The sequence below is a fragment of the Babylonia areolata genome, chromosome 13 (assembly GCF_041734735.1).
Source record: "Babylonia areolata isolate BAREFJ2019XMU chromosome 13, ASM4173473v1, whole genome shotgun sequence".
In the NCBI taxonomy this organism is placed as follows: domain Eukaryota; kingdom Metazoa; phylum Mollusca; class Gastropoda; order Neogastropoda; family Buccinidae; genus Babylonia; species Babylonia areolata.
In genome coordinates this window covers 8,847,200-8,865,706 of record NC_134888.1, presented here as the reverse complement: position 1 = coordinate 8,865,706, position 18,507 = coordinate 8,847,200, and the positions used below count along the sequence as shown (strand labels likewise).

General features: G+C 43.2%; 1 protein-coding gene across 4 annotated transcripts in view; it reads left to right on the top strand.

The window, feature by feature from the left end:
- The window catches only part of LOC143289037 (BPTF-associated chromatin complex component 1-like), a 45,013-nt gene that overhangs the window by 14,278 nt on the left and 12,228 nt on the right, over positions 1–18,507 (top strand). For 2 of the 4 annotated variants that reach the window (XM_076597824.1, XM_076597823.1), the window contains exons 1-4: positions 7,363–7,503; positions 8,295–8,389; positions 8,956–9,057; positions 14,314–14,453. In XM_076597824.1, coding sequence (XP_076453939.1) covers positions 7,486–7,503; positions 8,295–8,389; positions 8,956–9,057; positions 14,314–14,453 — 355 coding nt within the window. In that variant the 5' untranslated portion in view covers positions 7,363–7,485. Of the gene's footprint in view, positions 1–7,362; positions 7,504–8,294; positions 8,390–8,955; positions 9,058–14,313; positions 14,454–18,507 lie in introns of those variants that run through there. The other 2 variants (XM_076597826.1, XM_076597825.1) reach the window with 1 other exon arrangement.

Sequence of the window (18,507 nt, the reverse complement as noted above, 5' to 3'; positions counted from 1 at the left end):
CGTAATCCCTCTCCAATTGCTGCATGATGACAGGTCGCCCTTCTTTGGAAGTTTAACGATGTAGCCTTTCTTCCAGTCTTGTGGTACTGCTTCTGTCTCCCAAATCTTCACTAGCAATGGGTGCAACATGTCAGTCGATGTCTCAATATCTGCTTTCAGGGTTTCTGGTGGTATGCCATCTGGTCCTGCTGCTTTTCCAGACTTAAGGGACTTGATGGCTTTCATGGTCTCCAGCTTCGTTGGTGGGTTGATGTTAACATCCAATAGTTCTACAGCCTGTGTCACGTCAGGGGGGACTGGTGGTGATGGTCTGTTCAGGGTATCTTTGAAATATTCTGTCCATCTTGCTCTTTCTTCTTCTTTTCCGGTGATGATTTCTCCGTTCTTGTCTCTAACAGGTCGAGTGGGGTTACTTGTTCTTCCCGACAGAACTCTGGTGATCTCGTAGAGTCTTTTCATGTCTCTCTTTCCAGCTGCAGTCTCAGCTTCCTCCGTGAGCTGGTGAATGAAAGCTCGCTTGTCTTTCCTGGCACTCTTTTTCACTTGTCTGTTGGTCTCCCAGTAGAGTGCCTGCAGCTCCTGCCTCTCTTCTTGGTTCTGAGCCAGGTTGATCTTCTCCTTCAGCTCTTTCCTATCGGTGATGAGCTTCCATGTGTCAGGTGATAACCATTCCTTGTGTTCCCGTGTCTTCTTGCCCATTACCTTGTTGCACGTTGATGTCCAGATGTTGCGCAGTTCATGCCATTGGTCTTCCACAGTTTCTTCTGTCAGTCCTTCCAGTACGCTGAACTTGTTCTTCAGTTCAACTTTGTATTAATTCACCTTCGCTTTGTCCTTCTAGCTGTAAACGTTGTATTTGAAGGCTGTTGCTTTGAATTATAACTTATATATTATACACAAACACTATACACTTGTGCACAAATACAAGTGATTTTCACATGATACACACAAAGAGACAAACAACTCGATCTCTGTTCTCCAAACCTTACCAAAGGAACTTTCAAGTTTTGATATTCCTTTGCTATACTACAAGACAGCAATAAATACAATACTGACAACAAAAAAGATACCAAAGAAGCCGCTTTTTATACACACATAAAACAACAAACACACACACACAAAAACACAGAAAGCACTAGCTATCAGCATACTGTTTTGTTTTTTCAGGTTAAAAAAAAAGAAGCCTTGTTTCTAGGTTTACAAAATCAAATACATACACACACACAGATGTATACATACAATATATACATATGCTCCTTATACTAGAGCTACCAGCATACTGTTTTGTTTTTGTTTTTTCAGGTAAAAAAAACCCAACAAAACCTGTTCCTAGGCTTATAAATTTAAATACATTATCAGTGAAATAAAAATATTAAAAGTTCAGTCAAATAAGATGTCCTACGTTATAACAGCCTGTACAACATGTCTGATCTATCATATGTCTAAGTTAAACAAAGCCTCTGATCTTTGAAGCAGCAGCTGCAACACAGTATTGTGGAACACGTAACACAAGACTATTTCCACCCAAAAGTCAGCAGTGGGTGAAACTTACAGATTCAGTTGTGGTTATATTTGATTTGTGAATTCATTATGTGTGTTTCACAGGCAAAAACAAAACCAAAAACAAAAAACAAACAAAAAGTCATTACATCTTCCAAATCTGCGTAATATCTCTTTACTGATTATATATATATATATTTTTTTTTTCACCGTTTTACATACCCTTCCCCCTGAAACAGTCCAGTCCCCAATCCTGGGCATCCTCCTCTGGAGGGTGTCCAAGCAGTAGACTATTCAACCCTTCCCCCCTCCCCCCAAACTTGACACGGCGCTTTGCAGGCCTGGCGCACCACTAGGGTGCCCTGGGGCACCACCTGCCTCCAGCGTGCTGGTGGGACAGGGCCTAACAGCTGTGGTGCAGCTCTACATACAGCTGTATACTGCACATTAGCACACGCACCCCCCCCCCCCCAGCCCCCCGCCCTCCCCCCCCCCCCCCCTCCATTCTACCAACAACATCTCTCTCTCTCTCCTCGTCTGATACCAATGCGGTGCGCAGCTTCTCCAAATGTCAATAATTGCCAAGGTTGGCAGCTGGACATCACCGGAAGAAGATGATAACCTGAAAGGTGCAGCGCACAAGCACTCGGGAGCTCCCTGCGAACGTCGTGGATTTCACAAATTGCTGTCCTCCATTTCTTCAATCGATAGTCTCCACTGCCACAACCAAACACTATACAATGAAATGCTATCGTTTGCACAACAAGAAAACTAAAATATGAAGCAAAAAATCGAAAAAACGAAGCCTGCTTTTTCCTCTTTCTGCCTCTCTCGATGGCCCGTGTTGCTCGACGTGACGGAGAGCCAATCCACTTTGAGGATTCACACCACATGACGCGCTTCCAGAAGTCATGGAACTCTTCTGGCGGGGGTCTATTCTCATGTGACTCCGTTATATATGTCCAAAATGAAACAACATGACAGATAATCTTCATGCTCAGAGGAAATCGTCCCAGTTCACCTCGTACCGGCAGGGTTAATGCTTTGCTGTGTACACCCAGTAGTCGTTTGCAGAATTTTATGTTAAGATTTTCGTGAGGAAACTGATGTCATTGTTAACCATTTTTCTAAAAGCTATCTAGTGAGAATCATCATCATCATCCGTAGAGTGTCCACAATCATCAGGTTGATTATTCTGACACTTGTAAAGGAGGGGTTGGGGGGGTGGGGGGGGGGTTATAAGAGAAACACACACACACACACACACACACACACACACACACACCGTGACACACACACACACACACACACACACACACACACACACACACTACTGGTGGAGTTTACGAGTTCCCAACGTGAACACGCCAGGGGACGCAGCTCCAACCACAGCCTCGGTCAATGTATCGTTCCACTCAGAGATGGTTCGCGGGACTGAGGAACGAGCAAATTTGGCAGTCCCATAGACACTGAAGTCTAGCAAGCTGCCTTGAATGTGCTCTTCTGTCTCTCTTCTTAGGTGCTCTCAACTTTGGTTCCTGGGATTTACGAAATTTGCCAAAATCCACCTGGACCATGTTGTTATTGATTTTGTACATAATGGTGAGCCTTGCGATCTTACGTCGGCTTTGTAGGGATGTCCATCTGAGGTGATGTAACATGTGGGTGACGCTGGCGGTTCTTTTGTAATGATTTAAAACGAAACGTGCTGATCTTCGCTGCACGGCCTCAACTGATCTGTCCTTCTTTGTACGGGTCCCACACAGTGCTTGCATATTTCAGAACAGGCCACACCAGAGCCTTATAGGCTGTATTTTTTTTAGTCTGATGTTACTGACTAAGGTTTCGACGCAAAAACCCTAACGTTTTGTTAACCTTGTTCGTGATATTATGAACATGGAGATCCCAATCTTATAGGTCTTGTGTGATCGTGACCCCCAAATAGTTCGCCGAGATGACATTGGCAAGAGTCTGGTTGTGTAGCTGGTATGATGTGTCAGCAGCTTCTTCTTTCTCTTGGGACAGATAACCGGGAGGGTGATACATTTCCCGGCCAGTGGAATGACATGTCCCATCTTTCCTCCCATTTCTCTAGTTGTTGGAGATCTGTTTGTAGTTCGTCTGGTCTTGGCCTGCTGTTATTGGCATGTAGATGGCGGCGTCATCTGCAAAAAGTCGCGCGGGTGAGAAGACAGTTCCAGGCAAGTCGTTTATGTAAACCAAAAACAAGCTTGGCCGAAGAACGGAGCCCTGAGGTACTCCAGATTTCACAGCGACCGAGTCTGACTTCGCACTGTCAACCACCACAGCCTGCTTCCAGTCTAGTAGAAAACCTCCAATCCATCTGTTAACATGGCCTCGAACTCCATAATTGTGTAGTTTATGCAGGAGGAGGGAATGATTAACTTTGTCGAAGGCTTTCGCGAAGTCCATTAACACGATGTCAGTTTGTTGGCAGGCTTCCATATTCTCGGTCAGCTACTCCATGAACTCCAGCAGCTGGGTTTCACAAGATCTTTTATGACGAAAGCCATGCTGCCTGGGAGAAAGGATGTTGTTCTTCTCTAGATGGTCCATGAGTGAACTGACAATGATATGCTCCATGATCTTACTTGGGATGCTGGTCAATGATACGGGGCGGTAATTTGCTGGATCGTAATGTTCGCCCTTTTTAAAACTGGCACGATGTTGGCTGATCTCTAGTCTTCTGGTACGATTCCTGTGTCCATAGAGGTTGTGAACAGCAATGTCAGGATGAGAGTGACTTCATGCGCGAGCTCTTTAAGCACCCTCGGTGAGATCCCGTCGGGGCCGCAGGCCTTGTGAGGATTTAATCCTTTTAACAGGCTCCTGACGCCCTCCTCTGAGATGTGTATCTTACTGAACTCGGGGTAGTCTGCCTCGTTCATACAACACTTGTCCTTAAACTGATTGTTGGTGTAGACCTGGCCATCTGTAAAGACTGACTGAAATTGTTCATTCAGAATTTCCGCTTGATGCTCAGGTTCTGATATTAATCTATCCTGCACCTTCAAAGGTGACACCCCTATCTTTGCAGTTCTCTGGTGTTTTATATAAGACCAGAATCGTTTCGAAGATGACGAGGGCTCATCCGGCGGGGTCACTGGCAGGCTTTCGTTTATGTACGTCCAGTACGGTCTGCGTAGTTTGCGTTGTATTGTTCGTCTCAGCTCTGTGGACTCTTCTCTCAGGTCCTGTCATCCTGTCTTCTTCAGCTTCTTGTAAACCCTAGCTCTCCTGTTAATGAGCTTCTTTATATCAGGTGTAACTCAAGGCTTACTACATTTGGGAGGTGCTTGTTTACGGGGGACATAGGTCTCTTCAGCTTGTAAGTATGCTTCCTTGAAGCGCGTCCATAGTTCTTCTTTAGTCAGGTTTTCCTTTTCCTCTACAAAGCTGAAGTACATGGCCTTCATTGCTTCTCTCATGCCGTCCCAATCTGCTTTATTGTAGAGTTTAATCCATCTGGGGCTCTGCTTGGTTTTCTCCACCGCGATGTTGTACTCACAGTAGACTATCTCATGGTCAGAGATGCCCATGACGGTCTCTACTCTTGGAATGAGGCCTGGTGAGTTTGTGATGATAAGGTCAAGGGTGTTACTAATCCTAGTGGGCTGGTTCACCATTTGTTCAAGTCCATGATCTCTAATTAGTTCAAGGAACTCCCGGTGTTGTCCCACAGCTGGGGCGTTGGGTTTCAGTGTGGCTGTCTCCCAGTCAAATCCAGGGAAGTTAAAATCACCTCCAATTACCACGTGTGCATTTGGAATTGAAGATAATCTATCAAGAGATTCTCCAAATTTCCTGAAACTTTCGTGGTCAGGATCGTCAGGACGGTAAAATGAGCATAAGTACAAAGGTGTTTTTTTCCCCTTTAGTTTCAATGCTGCCCATCCAATTTCACAATCGGTTTGCAGTTCTTTCACAGTAAAAGCTGTTCAGGTTCTTATGCACGGCCACAAAGACCCCCCCCCCCCCGCCCCCCCCCCTCACTGTCACGATCATTACGATACAGTAGTTACGGTCCCGGTAATGCATCTGCATCCGAAATGTAACCGTTTATGTGTGTCTCTGTTCCGAGTATAATATCTGGGCAGAGACTTTGAATAACATTTTGCATTGGTGCCCTCTTTGCTATGCATGACTGAAAGTTTGTGTTCAGTACATGCAGTGGACGAGTTTTCCATTTGTCTTGTTCACTGACTCTAGTAGGCCTTGATGCGTGCCGGGGGTGAAAGTCCTTCACCATTGGCGTTGTACAAGAAACATCCTTTTCAGAACTGCAAGTAGTAGATCCGGAAGAATCAGTTGAGAAAAATTGCCATTCGCTGACATGCAGATTAAAAACTATGATCCTATTTGGATTACCACATAGAGCACAGTACCAGGAGATATCAGTTTTAGAGTAATTCAGTTTTGTGTAATGTTCGTCTGTGATGCTTTGACAACTAGCATGAAACCAATGACAGGTTTTGCATTGGACACCCTTTTGTCCCCAGGTAACTGACAGGTCACACTCCCCACATAGGCAGTGATCCTCTGAGTTTTCTGGTAAGGTGGCTGATATGCTGTTGGGGCCGGCCTGGGTTTGGCTCTGGCGCATAGGACTTTAATAGCAACAAAACAAACATATAATTTCACAGTCCTTCGTTTGGGAAAGGATTTGCATCTTTCTGTGTATCTGCAGGTAGCAAGAAGGTGGGTGACTGGACTCATGCATATGTTGGAACTCCTGAAGACTGTTTTTCCCCCCAAACCAGAGTGTAGCACGTTGTCACAACTGTCCGGTCTTTTGGCCTCTAAAATTAACAGCCTGTGCCCAAGGAGGGTGGTGACGGCGGCGAACACCAGCGTAATGCATGCCATGGCTCATTTCAAGAGTTCATACATGTGGTTTTCAGAAGCCAGCTTCAGCATACTCTCAGTTTCGTAGGTGCAGACCTCAGAGAACAAAGATAACAGAGTGTTTGTGTCTCTTTGTCAGTTTACGGCATAGTGTGTGTGTGGCAGTGTGTGTGTGTGTGTGTGTGTGTGTGTGTGTGTGTGTGTGTGTGTGTGCGTGCGTGTGTGTATGTGTGTGTGTGTGTGTGTGTGTGTGTGTGTGTGCTGCTATGTGTGCTGCTATGTGTGTGTGTGTGTGTGTGTGTGTGTGTGTGTGTGTGTGCCGCCATATGTGTGTGTGTGTGTCACTGCCGTGTGTGTCGGTGTGTGTGTGTGTGTGTGTGTGTGTGTGTGTGTGTGTGTGTGTTTGCGTGCGTGCACACTGAGGTGTGCGTTTGCAGTTGTCAGTACATCAGTCAGGTGTAAATGTGTGGCTGATTAGGGTTACTTCCGCGGTATGTGTGCATTTGCACTGGCACGGTTCCACAATTTTGTGTCATATTTCAGTTCAGTACACAAACTTCACGGGGATCAGCGTGCAGGTTCTGTTTGTGCGAAAATCATGCAGTCATCTACTCATTATTATCTCTCCCCCACCCACTGAGTTGTGGGGTTGCACACAGTACATGGATCAGTACACTCGTTTTGAAACCAGTGTGGTGCTTGTCTCAGTGTGCATGCGTGTATCTGTGTGTGTGCGTGTCTTTGTGTGTGCGCGTGAGTTTATCTACGTATGTATGCGTGCGTGTATGGATCAGTGTATGACAGTGCCGTGTGTTTGTCAGTGTGTGTGCGAGTGCGCGCGCGCAGGTGTGCGTGTGTGTGTGTGTGTGTGCGAAGACAGGTTTTTTGAAGTCGAACTGGGCGTCAAAGAGATTTTGCTCCATCCTGAAAGCATGGACTGCATCGTGGACTTATTACTTCCGGCTAAACATTGTGATCACATCCGGTTTGTTGGAGTTGTTGTCAATACGAAGTTGGCAGTTTTCGTGGTTGCAGACGAACCGGTGGATGTTCCAAGTTTTATTTCTGTCTGTACCACATTTTATATAGCATTCATTAGATGTTGACAACTTCAGCATAATGAATTCAGCTAGCAAGGTAATTGTGTATTTGTGTGATCAACATCTGAATTAGGCCTTTTGTGTCAACAAAATTAATTACATTGAAGTGCTTTGTGTGTGTGTGTGTGTGTGTGTGTGTGTGTGTGTGTGCGCGCGTGCGTGCGTACGTGTGTGTGTGTGTGTGTGTGTGTGTGTGTGTGTGTGCGAGGGACTTACCTAGGGAGGGAGAAAAACTTGATAAAAGGATTATATATTCATAGACAACTCGCGAAATGGGTACAATGTAACAATCGTATGCTGTTTCACTGTAATTGTATGAATCAACATTCACCCGTTAGTAATGCAAGTATACACCACCTCACCCACTTCCCCACCACACCAGAGCATCAGAATAACGCGGAAGACCCAAATGATCCATAGAAACTGAAAGACAGGTGCAAAAACAAATGTACGTCATGAGACAGTTGAGCTACAACTAGTACAATCTACAGTAAGAGCATTATTAAAATGACTGGTTCAAACGGGTCCACATACTAACATGGGCTCATGTATACCATCAACAGAAATTATGCATTACTTCAGGTTCAGGTTCTGGTTAGGGGCACTTGTGAGTGCACCGTCACTCAGTCTGAGGCCCTGCATACAGATACATGTACGAATTGAAATGTAGTATGTTTTGCACATGCACACATAACACCCATACACTGATACAGTCACATACACACATGCATGAGTACAAGCATGCACACACACTCACAGTCACACACACACACACACACACACACACACACACACACACATTCAATAAAGGAAAGGGTCCTTTGACAGGTGGGTGAGATCTTCACAGCAGCAGGGCAGGCGTTCAGCAAGCTGGGAGAACTGACAATGCAGCTCCACCCCACCACAGAGCAGAGCACCAGTGGGTAAGGCACTTGTGTATGCATGCATTTGTGTGCCATTTCATGGTGTTGGTAACAGTGATGGGATTCCATTGGTATGTTTTGACGATCTCGATAATGATGAAAAATCACACGCATACATCTGCTTGATATTATTATTGTTAATGCTGTGTGTTGGATAGGTAATTATATGGGTCAGTATGTCAACAAGTACAAATACACATAAGTGTAGATGCATGATGAATAAATTATTTGTCTGTGGATGCATGCATGTATAGTCATAATAAGAGTGGTAGTGTAAATTGATTTGAGAGAGAGAGAGAGAGAGAGAGAGAGAGAGAGAGAGAATCAATGTAATTTGATTGGATTGATTAGGTAAAGGAGGACTGAGTACTAATCATACATAATATTTATATATGTCATCCTGTGTGCACACACTTGCATGTTGCTGTGTGTCTGTACATCTCTTCATATTGATCAGTGGTAAATAGCAGAGTTTTTGCAGATTGACATCCGTTTGTCTGTATAACATTAACAGCTATCTGTTCTTTACTATAGTGTATTGAATAATGAGCTGATTTATTTAACAGGGGGAAATGGACGGATCAGGAAATAGATATGTTACGTGCATCTGTAAAAAAGTTTGGAGAAGATCTGAATCGTCTCAGCGAGATAATCAAGAGCAGAACGGTGTAAGTTATTTACCTTGTTCTTCTTCTGTTCTCTTCTTCAGTCTGCTTTCTTGTTTGTTACTTTTCGTCATGTTTTTCCTGTTGGTTTTTGTTTTTGTTCTGATATTCTTTTGTTTGTTCTTCTATTTTTCTTTTCTCTTCTTCATTTTTTTCTTTGCTGCCTTATCAGTCAGCATTGCTGTTTCGGTTCAGTTAGAAGTCACAGAATTTTGGGACTTTTTTCTTCATATTTATAGCTGAAGATGCATGCCATGATGATGACAATGCTACTTTAGATGTTCTTTTAGGTTAGGGACTATGTGAGGAGACTACTGTGCGTTTTGTTTTGTTTTATATTCTGGTATCAGTCAGGCCTGGGAGATACAGACAGACACCTGCTGTGTTGGTCAGGAAATATGAGCAGCACTCCCAAATACGCATTCATGAACCGCTGAAGTGGATGATCCTTGACTGTGAGGTCCCAGTCTTTCCATTTGAGCCTTTAGCACACTCAGCAGGCTGTAAATTTCATGTCTGTTGGGGCTTGAACATGTGTGCTCCCAGTCAGTCCATAGCACTAACCACTTTGCCATGGCTGCTGTTCAGTTTTTCGTCATTCTAGTTGTTCTTCATGAAACTGACAAATTATTTTGTTGCTGTCGTTGTCATTTCATCTTCTTTCTTGCCTTGTTCTAGTACTTATCTTCATCTTTTGTCTTTTTCTTATCTCATTTTTCTCAGTTTTCCCATATTCACACAAATCTTTTTATTTTATTTTTATACTGATAAATGATAGTACTGATAAGATTGCTTATGCAGCCCTACCCCGGTCCTTTTTTCTTCTAAGGAACAATTATAAATGAAGAAAACCAATGGTTTTGTTAGTGTGAATGACAAAAGCCAGTGGTAACTTTACTGCGAATGAAAGAAAGCCGGTGGTATTGTTACTGTGAATGAAAGAAAGCCAGTTGTATTGTTACTGTGAACAGGGTTCGCGCTAGGATTTTTCAAAACCAGTCCCTTCGCCTCCTACCCCAACCGTTTTTCAGCGCCTCTGAGCAAAACCAGTCCTTGTGAGAAAAATCCAGTAGCATTACAAATAACGATGTAAATGTTTGCAAGCACGAGTCAGAGACTGTCAAACAAAAGACAGTTCACTTACCTACTTTCGACGCACTTTCATTGCGAAGAAACGATCAGTGCCAGAGTCAACATCAAAGTCTCGAACACTCTTAGCGTGGATATTGAGGCGCATCAGCCGTGACACTCTCCCTTCGCCCAGCCGGGAACGCGCCTCTGTTTTGATTCCGTTCTGGACACTGAAACCTCTCTCCGCCGCCACGCTGGACACGGGGATAACCAAGGCAATTTTTGCCAAGGAAGCAAAGTCTGGGTACTGCACAGCCAGGTTTCTGATCACAATGCGACAAGACATGGCAAAAGTATCATCACCCCCGTAGCCACTCAGTGTTCGCTTGAACTGATTGAAGTCAGTCTGTGCACGTGGTCCGTTTAGCACTGTCGCATAGTGGCGAGTCAGTACTGTCAGTTCTTGTGTTGCGTAATGATCCAGTGGTCCGGGAATTGGATTGCTTGGTGGGTATCTCTGTCTGTCGAAGATATTTGCCAATGCTGACACTATACTCATCTGATCATCGGGAAAGCGGTCTCTCAGAGACTGGAGGAGCTGTTCAATAAAGTTCTGACAGGCTGCCTTGAAAGTAGCTTCTCTGTCCACATGTGTCAGTCTGATTGTTTGGAACACACCATCATCACGTGTCACAACATCTGAAAACTCCTGTTCCTTCTGGCCTGGTGTCGTCAGAAGATGTTGCAGTCTTGCTTTTGCACTTTCCACAGCTGGATGAATGTCTGACAAGTTCACCTCCTCTTGCTGAAAAGTCAGGTTCAGTCTTTCCATGACTGGTATAATGTCTGAAAGCATGTACGTCATTGCAACAAATGCAAACATTCTGCATTTTTGACTCAAACCCACAGCTGCAGCGTTCTTTCTCTGGGCTTCCTCTTCAAGTTCCAGTGTCAGTGCTGGGTACACACTCCTGACAGCTGTGACAGCTTTCCCCAGACTTAGCCAGCGCACACTGAGTGGATGCTTCAAGCATAGATACTCCACCGAATCTAGGGCATCACAGATCTCTTTCAAACGATGGGTTCTGTCACCCGAAGCCTTGTACAATTTGAAGATCTGCTGCAAACAAAGTCTGTAGTCCGATATGGATTGCACATTTTCTGTAGCATCCTTTGTCGCCAGCGCTACACGGTGAGCGGCACAGTGAATGTGTACTAGAGCAGGTTGACGGGCCTTCAGTCGAACGCCCACACCATTCAGTCGGCCTGTCATAACGGACGCACCATCCGACCCCAATCCGGCCAGCTGCCTATCTGTGATCGACCATTCTTGAAGCACTTCGACCAACATGTCAAAAACACATTCTGATGTTCCCCTGTCGATGGTGTAGTTGCCTAAGAAAAGTGTCTCAACAACACCGTTGTTCTCAATGCGAGCAAACATGATTAGCTTCTTGTCCAAAGTACAGTTCAAAGTTTCGTCTATGATGATGCCCACAGAATCACTTTTCTCGAGTTTTTCTCTGATTTCCTGCTTGGTAATATCATCCAAACACTGTTCCATCTGTGACACTGAAGAGTGGTGCGTGTAGACCGGCCCTGACTTCAGTGACTGTACTCCATTCACCTCCTGAAGTTCAATCAGTGCTCCAAAATTATTGGCAGCGATATTGCGTTTTGACATGCATAACACAGTTCGTAACTGTGCTTTCACACATTCTTTTTCATCAGCACGGGCTGCTTCAGAGTGTGGGACCATGGAGGCTTGTTTTGTGTCTGTTGCTACTGCTGCCTTATGAGATACACTCTTTGTATCGTCTGCCATGGTAGAATACTGGAAATTTCGTGATCCCCTAGTTAAACCATTTTTCTGTTTGGTTTTGATGCACACTTTACAGTACATTGTCATTTCATCACTTGCATCAACCTCCAGCCATCTGAAATCTTTCAGCCATGATTCTCTGAATTTATCATGCTTGCATTTAATTCTTTTGCTAGTGCTGGTGCTAGGCCTATCTTCTGTGCTGGTGGAGCTGATTGGAGTATTGTCACTCGAAGTCTGTGGTCGGTCTGAACTGCCTGAACCTGCGCTTCTTTCGGGCTGCCTGTCTGAATCACTTCTTCCACTTCGTGAAAAAAATGAAAAAATCGACTGCTGGTTCTTTTCTGCCATTGTGATCCCACTGATCATTCAATGAATAGGCGCGTGAATAAGTACTGGCTCTGCTGCATCCAGTTTGAAAATTGTAATGACGCGACTTAGCCTAGCATCACAAGCGACGACCCAGACAGACAGACGTCTGGGAGAAGTTGCGAATAACAGGCAGTAAAGCGCGTCTGTACAGCTTTTATTATGGGACAGTCGCTATTCTGCTCTGTACCTTCATCAATTACTGATGGCTAGGCCTACGTGACAATCTGCATGTGTGCGAAGAGGCAGGAGGGTGGTGGAGAGGGGAGAGGGCTGGTTGAAAGATAAGGCAATTAAAGTGCTGAAGCCTTATGAACGATCAACTTTTTCTTTCTTTTGTTTTTCAGCCTTTTTATTTTTTATTTATTTATTTTTTCCCCCCCATTAATCTCTAACCAGTTGCAGCAAATTAAAACCAGTCCCTGGGACTGACAGCTAAAAAATTTCCAGTATTTCCTCTTTATAACCAGTAATTTACTGGTAATTGCCAGTTAACGCGAACCCTGTGTGAATGAAGGAAAGCTGTTGGTATTGTTACTGTGAATGAAGGAAAGCCACTTGTATTGTTACTGTGAATGAAAAAAAGCCAATTGTATTGTTACTGTGAATGAGGAAATCTCTTGGTATTGTTACTGTGAATGAAGGAAAGCCGGTGGTATTGTTACCGTGAATGAAGGAAAACTGGTGGTATTGTTGCTGTGAATGAAGGAAAGCCAGTGGTATTGTTGCTGTGAATGAAGGAAAGCCAGAGGAAAGCCAGTGGTATTGTTGCTGTGAATGAAGGAAAGCCAGTGGTATTGTTGCTGTGAATGAAGGAAAGCAAGTTGTATTGTTGCTGTGAATGAAAGAAAGCTGGTTGTATTGTTACTGTGAATGAAAGAAAGCAAGTGTATTGTTACTGTGAATGAAAGAAAGCAAGTTGTATTGTTACTGTGAATGAAGGAAAGCTGGTTGTATTGTTACTGTGAATGAAGGAAAGCAAGTTGTATTGTTACAGTGAATGAAAGAAAGCAAGTTGTATTGTTACTGTGAATGAAGGAAAGCTGGTTGTATTGTTACTGTAAATGAAAGAAAGCTGGTTGTATTGTTACTGTGAATGAAAGAAAGCTGGTTGTATTGTTACTGTGAATGAAAGAAAGCTGGTTGTATTGTTACTGTGAATGAAAGAAAGCTGGTTGTATTGTTACTGTGAATGAAAGAAAGCTGGTTGTATTGTTACTGTGAATGAAGGAAAGCTGGTTGTATTGTTACTGTGAATGAAGGAAAGCAAGTTGTATTGTTACTGTGAATGAAGGAAAGCAAGTTGTATTGTTACTGTGAATGAAGGAAAGCTGGTTGTATTGTTACTGTGAATGAAAGAAAGCAAGTGTATTGTTACTGTAAATGAAGGAAAGCAAGTTGTATTGTTACTGTGAATGAAAGAAAGCAAGTGTATTGTTACTGTGAATGAAGGAAAGCTGGTTGTATTGTTACTGTGAATGAAGGAAAGCAAGTTGTATTGTTACAGTGAATGAAAGAAAGCAAGTTGTATTGTTACTGTGAATGAAGGAAAGCTGGTTGTATTGTTACTGTGAATGAAGGAAAGCAAGTTGTATTGTTACTGTGAATGAAAGAAAGCTGGTTGTATTGTTACTGTGAATGAAGGAAAGCTGGTTGTATTGTTACTGTGAATGAAGGAAAGCCGGTGGTATTGTTACTGTGAATGAAAGAAAGCTGGTTGTATTGTTACTGTGAATGAGGAAAGTGAGTGGTATTGTTACTGTGAATGAGGAAAGTGTGTGGTATTGTTACTGTGAATGAGGAAAGCCGGTGGTATTGTTACTGTGAATGAGGAAAGTGAGTGGTATTGTTACTGTGAATGAAAGAAAGCAAGCTAATGCCATTGTTACTGTAAATGAAGAAAAGCCAGTGGTATTTTCAGTGGAGAAGCGGTGGAAAAAAAGCAAACCCAAACCCTTTAGATGTGCAGTGTGGAATGTTCAGACTCTCTCCGACAGATCCCAGATACGGAGCCAGTTGAAGAGGAAGGCTTATGAAGATGCAGGGCTGCCATTGCCCGCTGCCACCACGCCCAAAGCATCCGCCAAGACCATCACCATCACAGCAGAGGCTCGCATGAAGAAGCAGAAAGGCTCAGGTAATTCGAAATTATCATACCCCTACATGGCAGGATAAAAACAGTCATACATGTAAAAGCCCACTCATGTACATACGAGTGAACGTGAGAGTTGCAGCCCTTGAACAAAGAAGAAGAAGAAGAAATTATCATGTTTGGTGTTTAAGGTAATGTCAGCTTGACTGGGAAGTCAGGTAAAGTTAGCATGTTTTAATGTTGCAGGAGATGTCAGGTAAAGTCAGCATGTTTTGTATATTATAATTAAAGTTCGCATGTTTACCTGTAAAGTTAAACACTATCTGTAACCTGAAACTGTAAAACTGTAAGTTTGGTAAAGTTATCTTGTTTAATGGTACAAGTATAGTTTGCAGGTTTAACATTGCAGGTAAAGTTAGCCCTTTTGCTGCCAAGAAAATAACATTTTAGTGAAATCTGTTTGCCAGGGTTTTTTTTTCACAAAAAACAGGTATATATTTTCAAAAAAATCTGTGCTCTTTGTTATTGGAGAAAGACCCATAAAAGTATATATTTTCTGAAAGGTAAATGAATAAAGAATACAAAACACGTGATGCTTTCCCATTTTATATTTTTTCAGTGACATGCTGTCGTTTTTAAATCAGTGTTTTATTTTTTGTCACATTTTTAACTTGTTTATTACAAACATTAGTCGGGTAATTTGACTAAAATATCATATTTTCTGGACAAATAATCCAATCATACATGCACACACAAATTATACTAGAACAACCACAAAAAAAAAGAAAAAAGAGACAGATACACAATGCATTGTGACCTCTCCAAGTTATAATATGGATATGCGGCCACGCCCCCTCGGTCTCCACCCCCCTCCTCTTCACCCGTCTCACACATGGTCACTTCATCCAGTTCTCATCAGATCGCATTGGCTGAGTGCCAAGAAAATTGCTCACACTGTGTCCTGCTAAACATTTGGTCTCTTTCTGTCATCTGCTGCAGCTGTAAAGTCGGTATCACTAACTGATAGTCGTATCTTGGCCAGTCTCTTCATTGCTCCCTTTATTTTCTATCAAATCGTCATTTCATCACTATCTTCTCCTTCAAATTTACACTTGAATTCTTTCTGAGCATCAGCTGAAGAAAGCAATCTTAGTTGCTTTCATGCAACCACGATCACATGTTTTGAGCATGGGGTCTGACATTTCGTTGAGCGAGCGAGGAGAGGAGCCAGGCAAACACTGCGACAGTAACCCAACCAAAATGTTCAAATAAAGGACTGCCTCATGACGAAGATGGGGTTTCTATCTATGAATAGAATCTAGAAAGATTCCTCAAGCTAAAGCTACCAGTATTTTTGTCAGCGAACTGAATGCAAACCAGGGAAAAGTCAGCGTCATTGTGGCAGCGAAGCGTACATGCTTGCAGTGATGAGTTTTCTCGTCATATAGGCAGCCTAGGTGTTAAGAGTATAGGTAAATTCAGCATGTTTAACATAACAGGTAAAATTATCATGTTTAACATTACAGGTTATGTTAACATGTTTAAAGTAACATGTAAAGGTAGCTTGTTTAATGTCACAGGAAAGTTACCATGTTGTAATGTGAAAGTTAGGTAAAGTGAACATGTTTAACATCACAGGTAAAGTTAGCATGTTTAACTCCACAGGGAAAAGTAGATAAAGTTAACCCGCTCAGTGTTACAGGTAAAGTGAGCATGTTCAATGTAAGATAAAGTTTGCATATTTGACATTACTAGAACATATCTTTGAGAGCCAGCCACTGACCACTTTGAGTGTTGAAAGACTACAAAAAATTGGGGAATCATTTGGATGAGGCGATAAACCGAGGCCCCGTGTGCAGCATGCATTTAGTGCACGCAAAAGAACCCACGGCAACAAAAGGGTTGTTCCTGGCAAAATTCTGTTGAAAAATCCACTTCGATAGGAAAAACAAATAAAACTACACGCAGGAAAAAAATACAAAAAAATGGGTGGCGCTGTAGTTTAGCGATGCGCTCTCCCTGGGGAGAGCAGCCCGAATTTCACACAGAGAAATCTGATGTGATAAAAAGAAATACAAATACAAATAAATGGTTGCAGGAGACAAGGAAAGAAAAACAACAAACAACAAAACTCCCATAAAAGTATGGATGTTGGTTCTTTTTTCTTTATTTGTTCATTGGTGTATTGCAAGTTGTCAACAGAACTGGTCGTAACAAAATATGGGATGTCGACCCAAGTGCAAAGCAATCTGGCAAAAGTGTTTCTACGTCCTTTTAAATGAAAGGAACTCTCTGTTGTTGTTGAAAAGTCTACAGTACATATGCACAGGTGCTAAAGAAAGAAGATGCTCTCCAGTTTGGTCTGTTGTGGGGATTATTTTCTGAGATGCATTACAACAGACTCTGCAGGGTTAGTTTTCGTTCGTTTGATAGAGTTGGAAAAGGTCTGATTTCTTGGCTTACGTTTGTCAGCTAATTTGTATGTTTCGGTTGTGTGTGTGTATGTGGAGTGGGGGTAGGGGGGTGAGGATGTGTGTGTGTGTGTGTGTGTGTGTGTGTGTGTGTGTGTGTGTGTGTGTAGTGTAGTTAATGTCAACATTCGCATTGTTCACAACTTGTTTGGACAGCCAGCATTGAGTAATATATTAGACCTCTACTGTTACTGTGTTAGCATTATAACATTTGGTATAGGTAGCATAGTTGATATTGGAATGAAACTTTACTACTGTCTGCTCTTACTCACAGTGCAGGAAATAGATGTATAAAACTACAAGAATTTGGGGAATCGTCATATCGTCTTTAATTGTAACTTAGGTTGTGCATGCTTTAGGATAGGAGACCACTGAAAGGTTCAGGAAGAGAGATTAGTATTTTGTTGTATTGCTTTTTGTCACAACAGATTTGTCTGTGACATTGTGGCTCTTTCCCAAGGGATAGTGCGTTGTGACAATGGAGTGCCACCCCCCACTCCCGCCCTTTTTTTTTGTCTTTTTTTTTCTGCCTACAAGTTTGTTTGTTTTCCTGTCAGCTGTTGATTTATATACATAATTTTGCCAGGGGCAAACCTTTACTGATGTGAAAATGCTTTTTTTTTTTTTTTTTGCTGCCCCATCATCTGCACCGTTTCAGTGGCATTACTCCCATGCCACTCATTTAAATTTCCCCATACACGGCCACACCCGGGTTCGTCCGTCACAGTTCCAGTGTCGGCAGCCTGCAGGGAACCATCAGTGTTAGGTCGCCTGGAGGCCACACACCAGAGGAGACCCTGCACTGCTGCTGAGTTGCTTCGGTGGTGTTCAGTGGTGCCTGTTCTGATTCAGCGTACTTAGGACACCACCTACTAAGCCCCCTACTAACGACAATAATGGCTTAGTCTTGGAGCCAGACTGAGCGTCCCTCCCAGAGTGAAGACCGCCACCACATCCCCCAAACAAGAGCCCCCGATGAATCTGCCGTCAACACTTAAAACATTGACAGGACTCACCCCAAACACAGAAGCGGAGGTGTATCAGAACTGAGGTCACCATGAGAGCAGGGCATGAAAGGCCACAGACTTTGAGACTGTTTTGTTTATACTGATGGTGATGAAGGAGGAGGACGATGATGATGATGATGTTGCTGTGGAGGTCCATTTTGGTTTGGGACTGCGTGACAAGGCTGTACTCTACGCTTCCTGTCATAATGATATCCCGGCATTAACCAGGCCCGAGAGATACAGACACTTGCAGTGTTGGTCAGGTAATTAGAGCAACACACCCAATGACGCATCATTGAAGTGGATGACACTCGAGTGTGTGGTCCCAGTCTCCCCATTTAAGCCCACAGCATACTCAACTCTGTCTAGGAGCCGGCCACGGGCTGAAAAACCCCACCTCCGCTGGGATTCAAACCCGCGTCCTCCCAGTCGTCAGTCCGCGATGCTAACCACTTCGCCACGGTGGCTGGTCAATATTTCATTGTTAATAAGCCTGTTCTTTTCTTACATTTATTGCCTTTTGATCCCAAAAGATGAGATAATAATGATATTAATCATAAAGATAAATTCTTGTTATCAAACAGAATTAAAGCTGGAGTCTGATCTTTCGTTCTCTCTCTC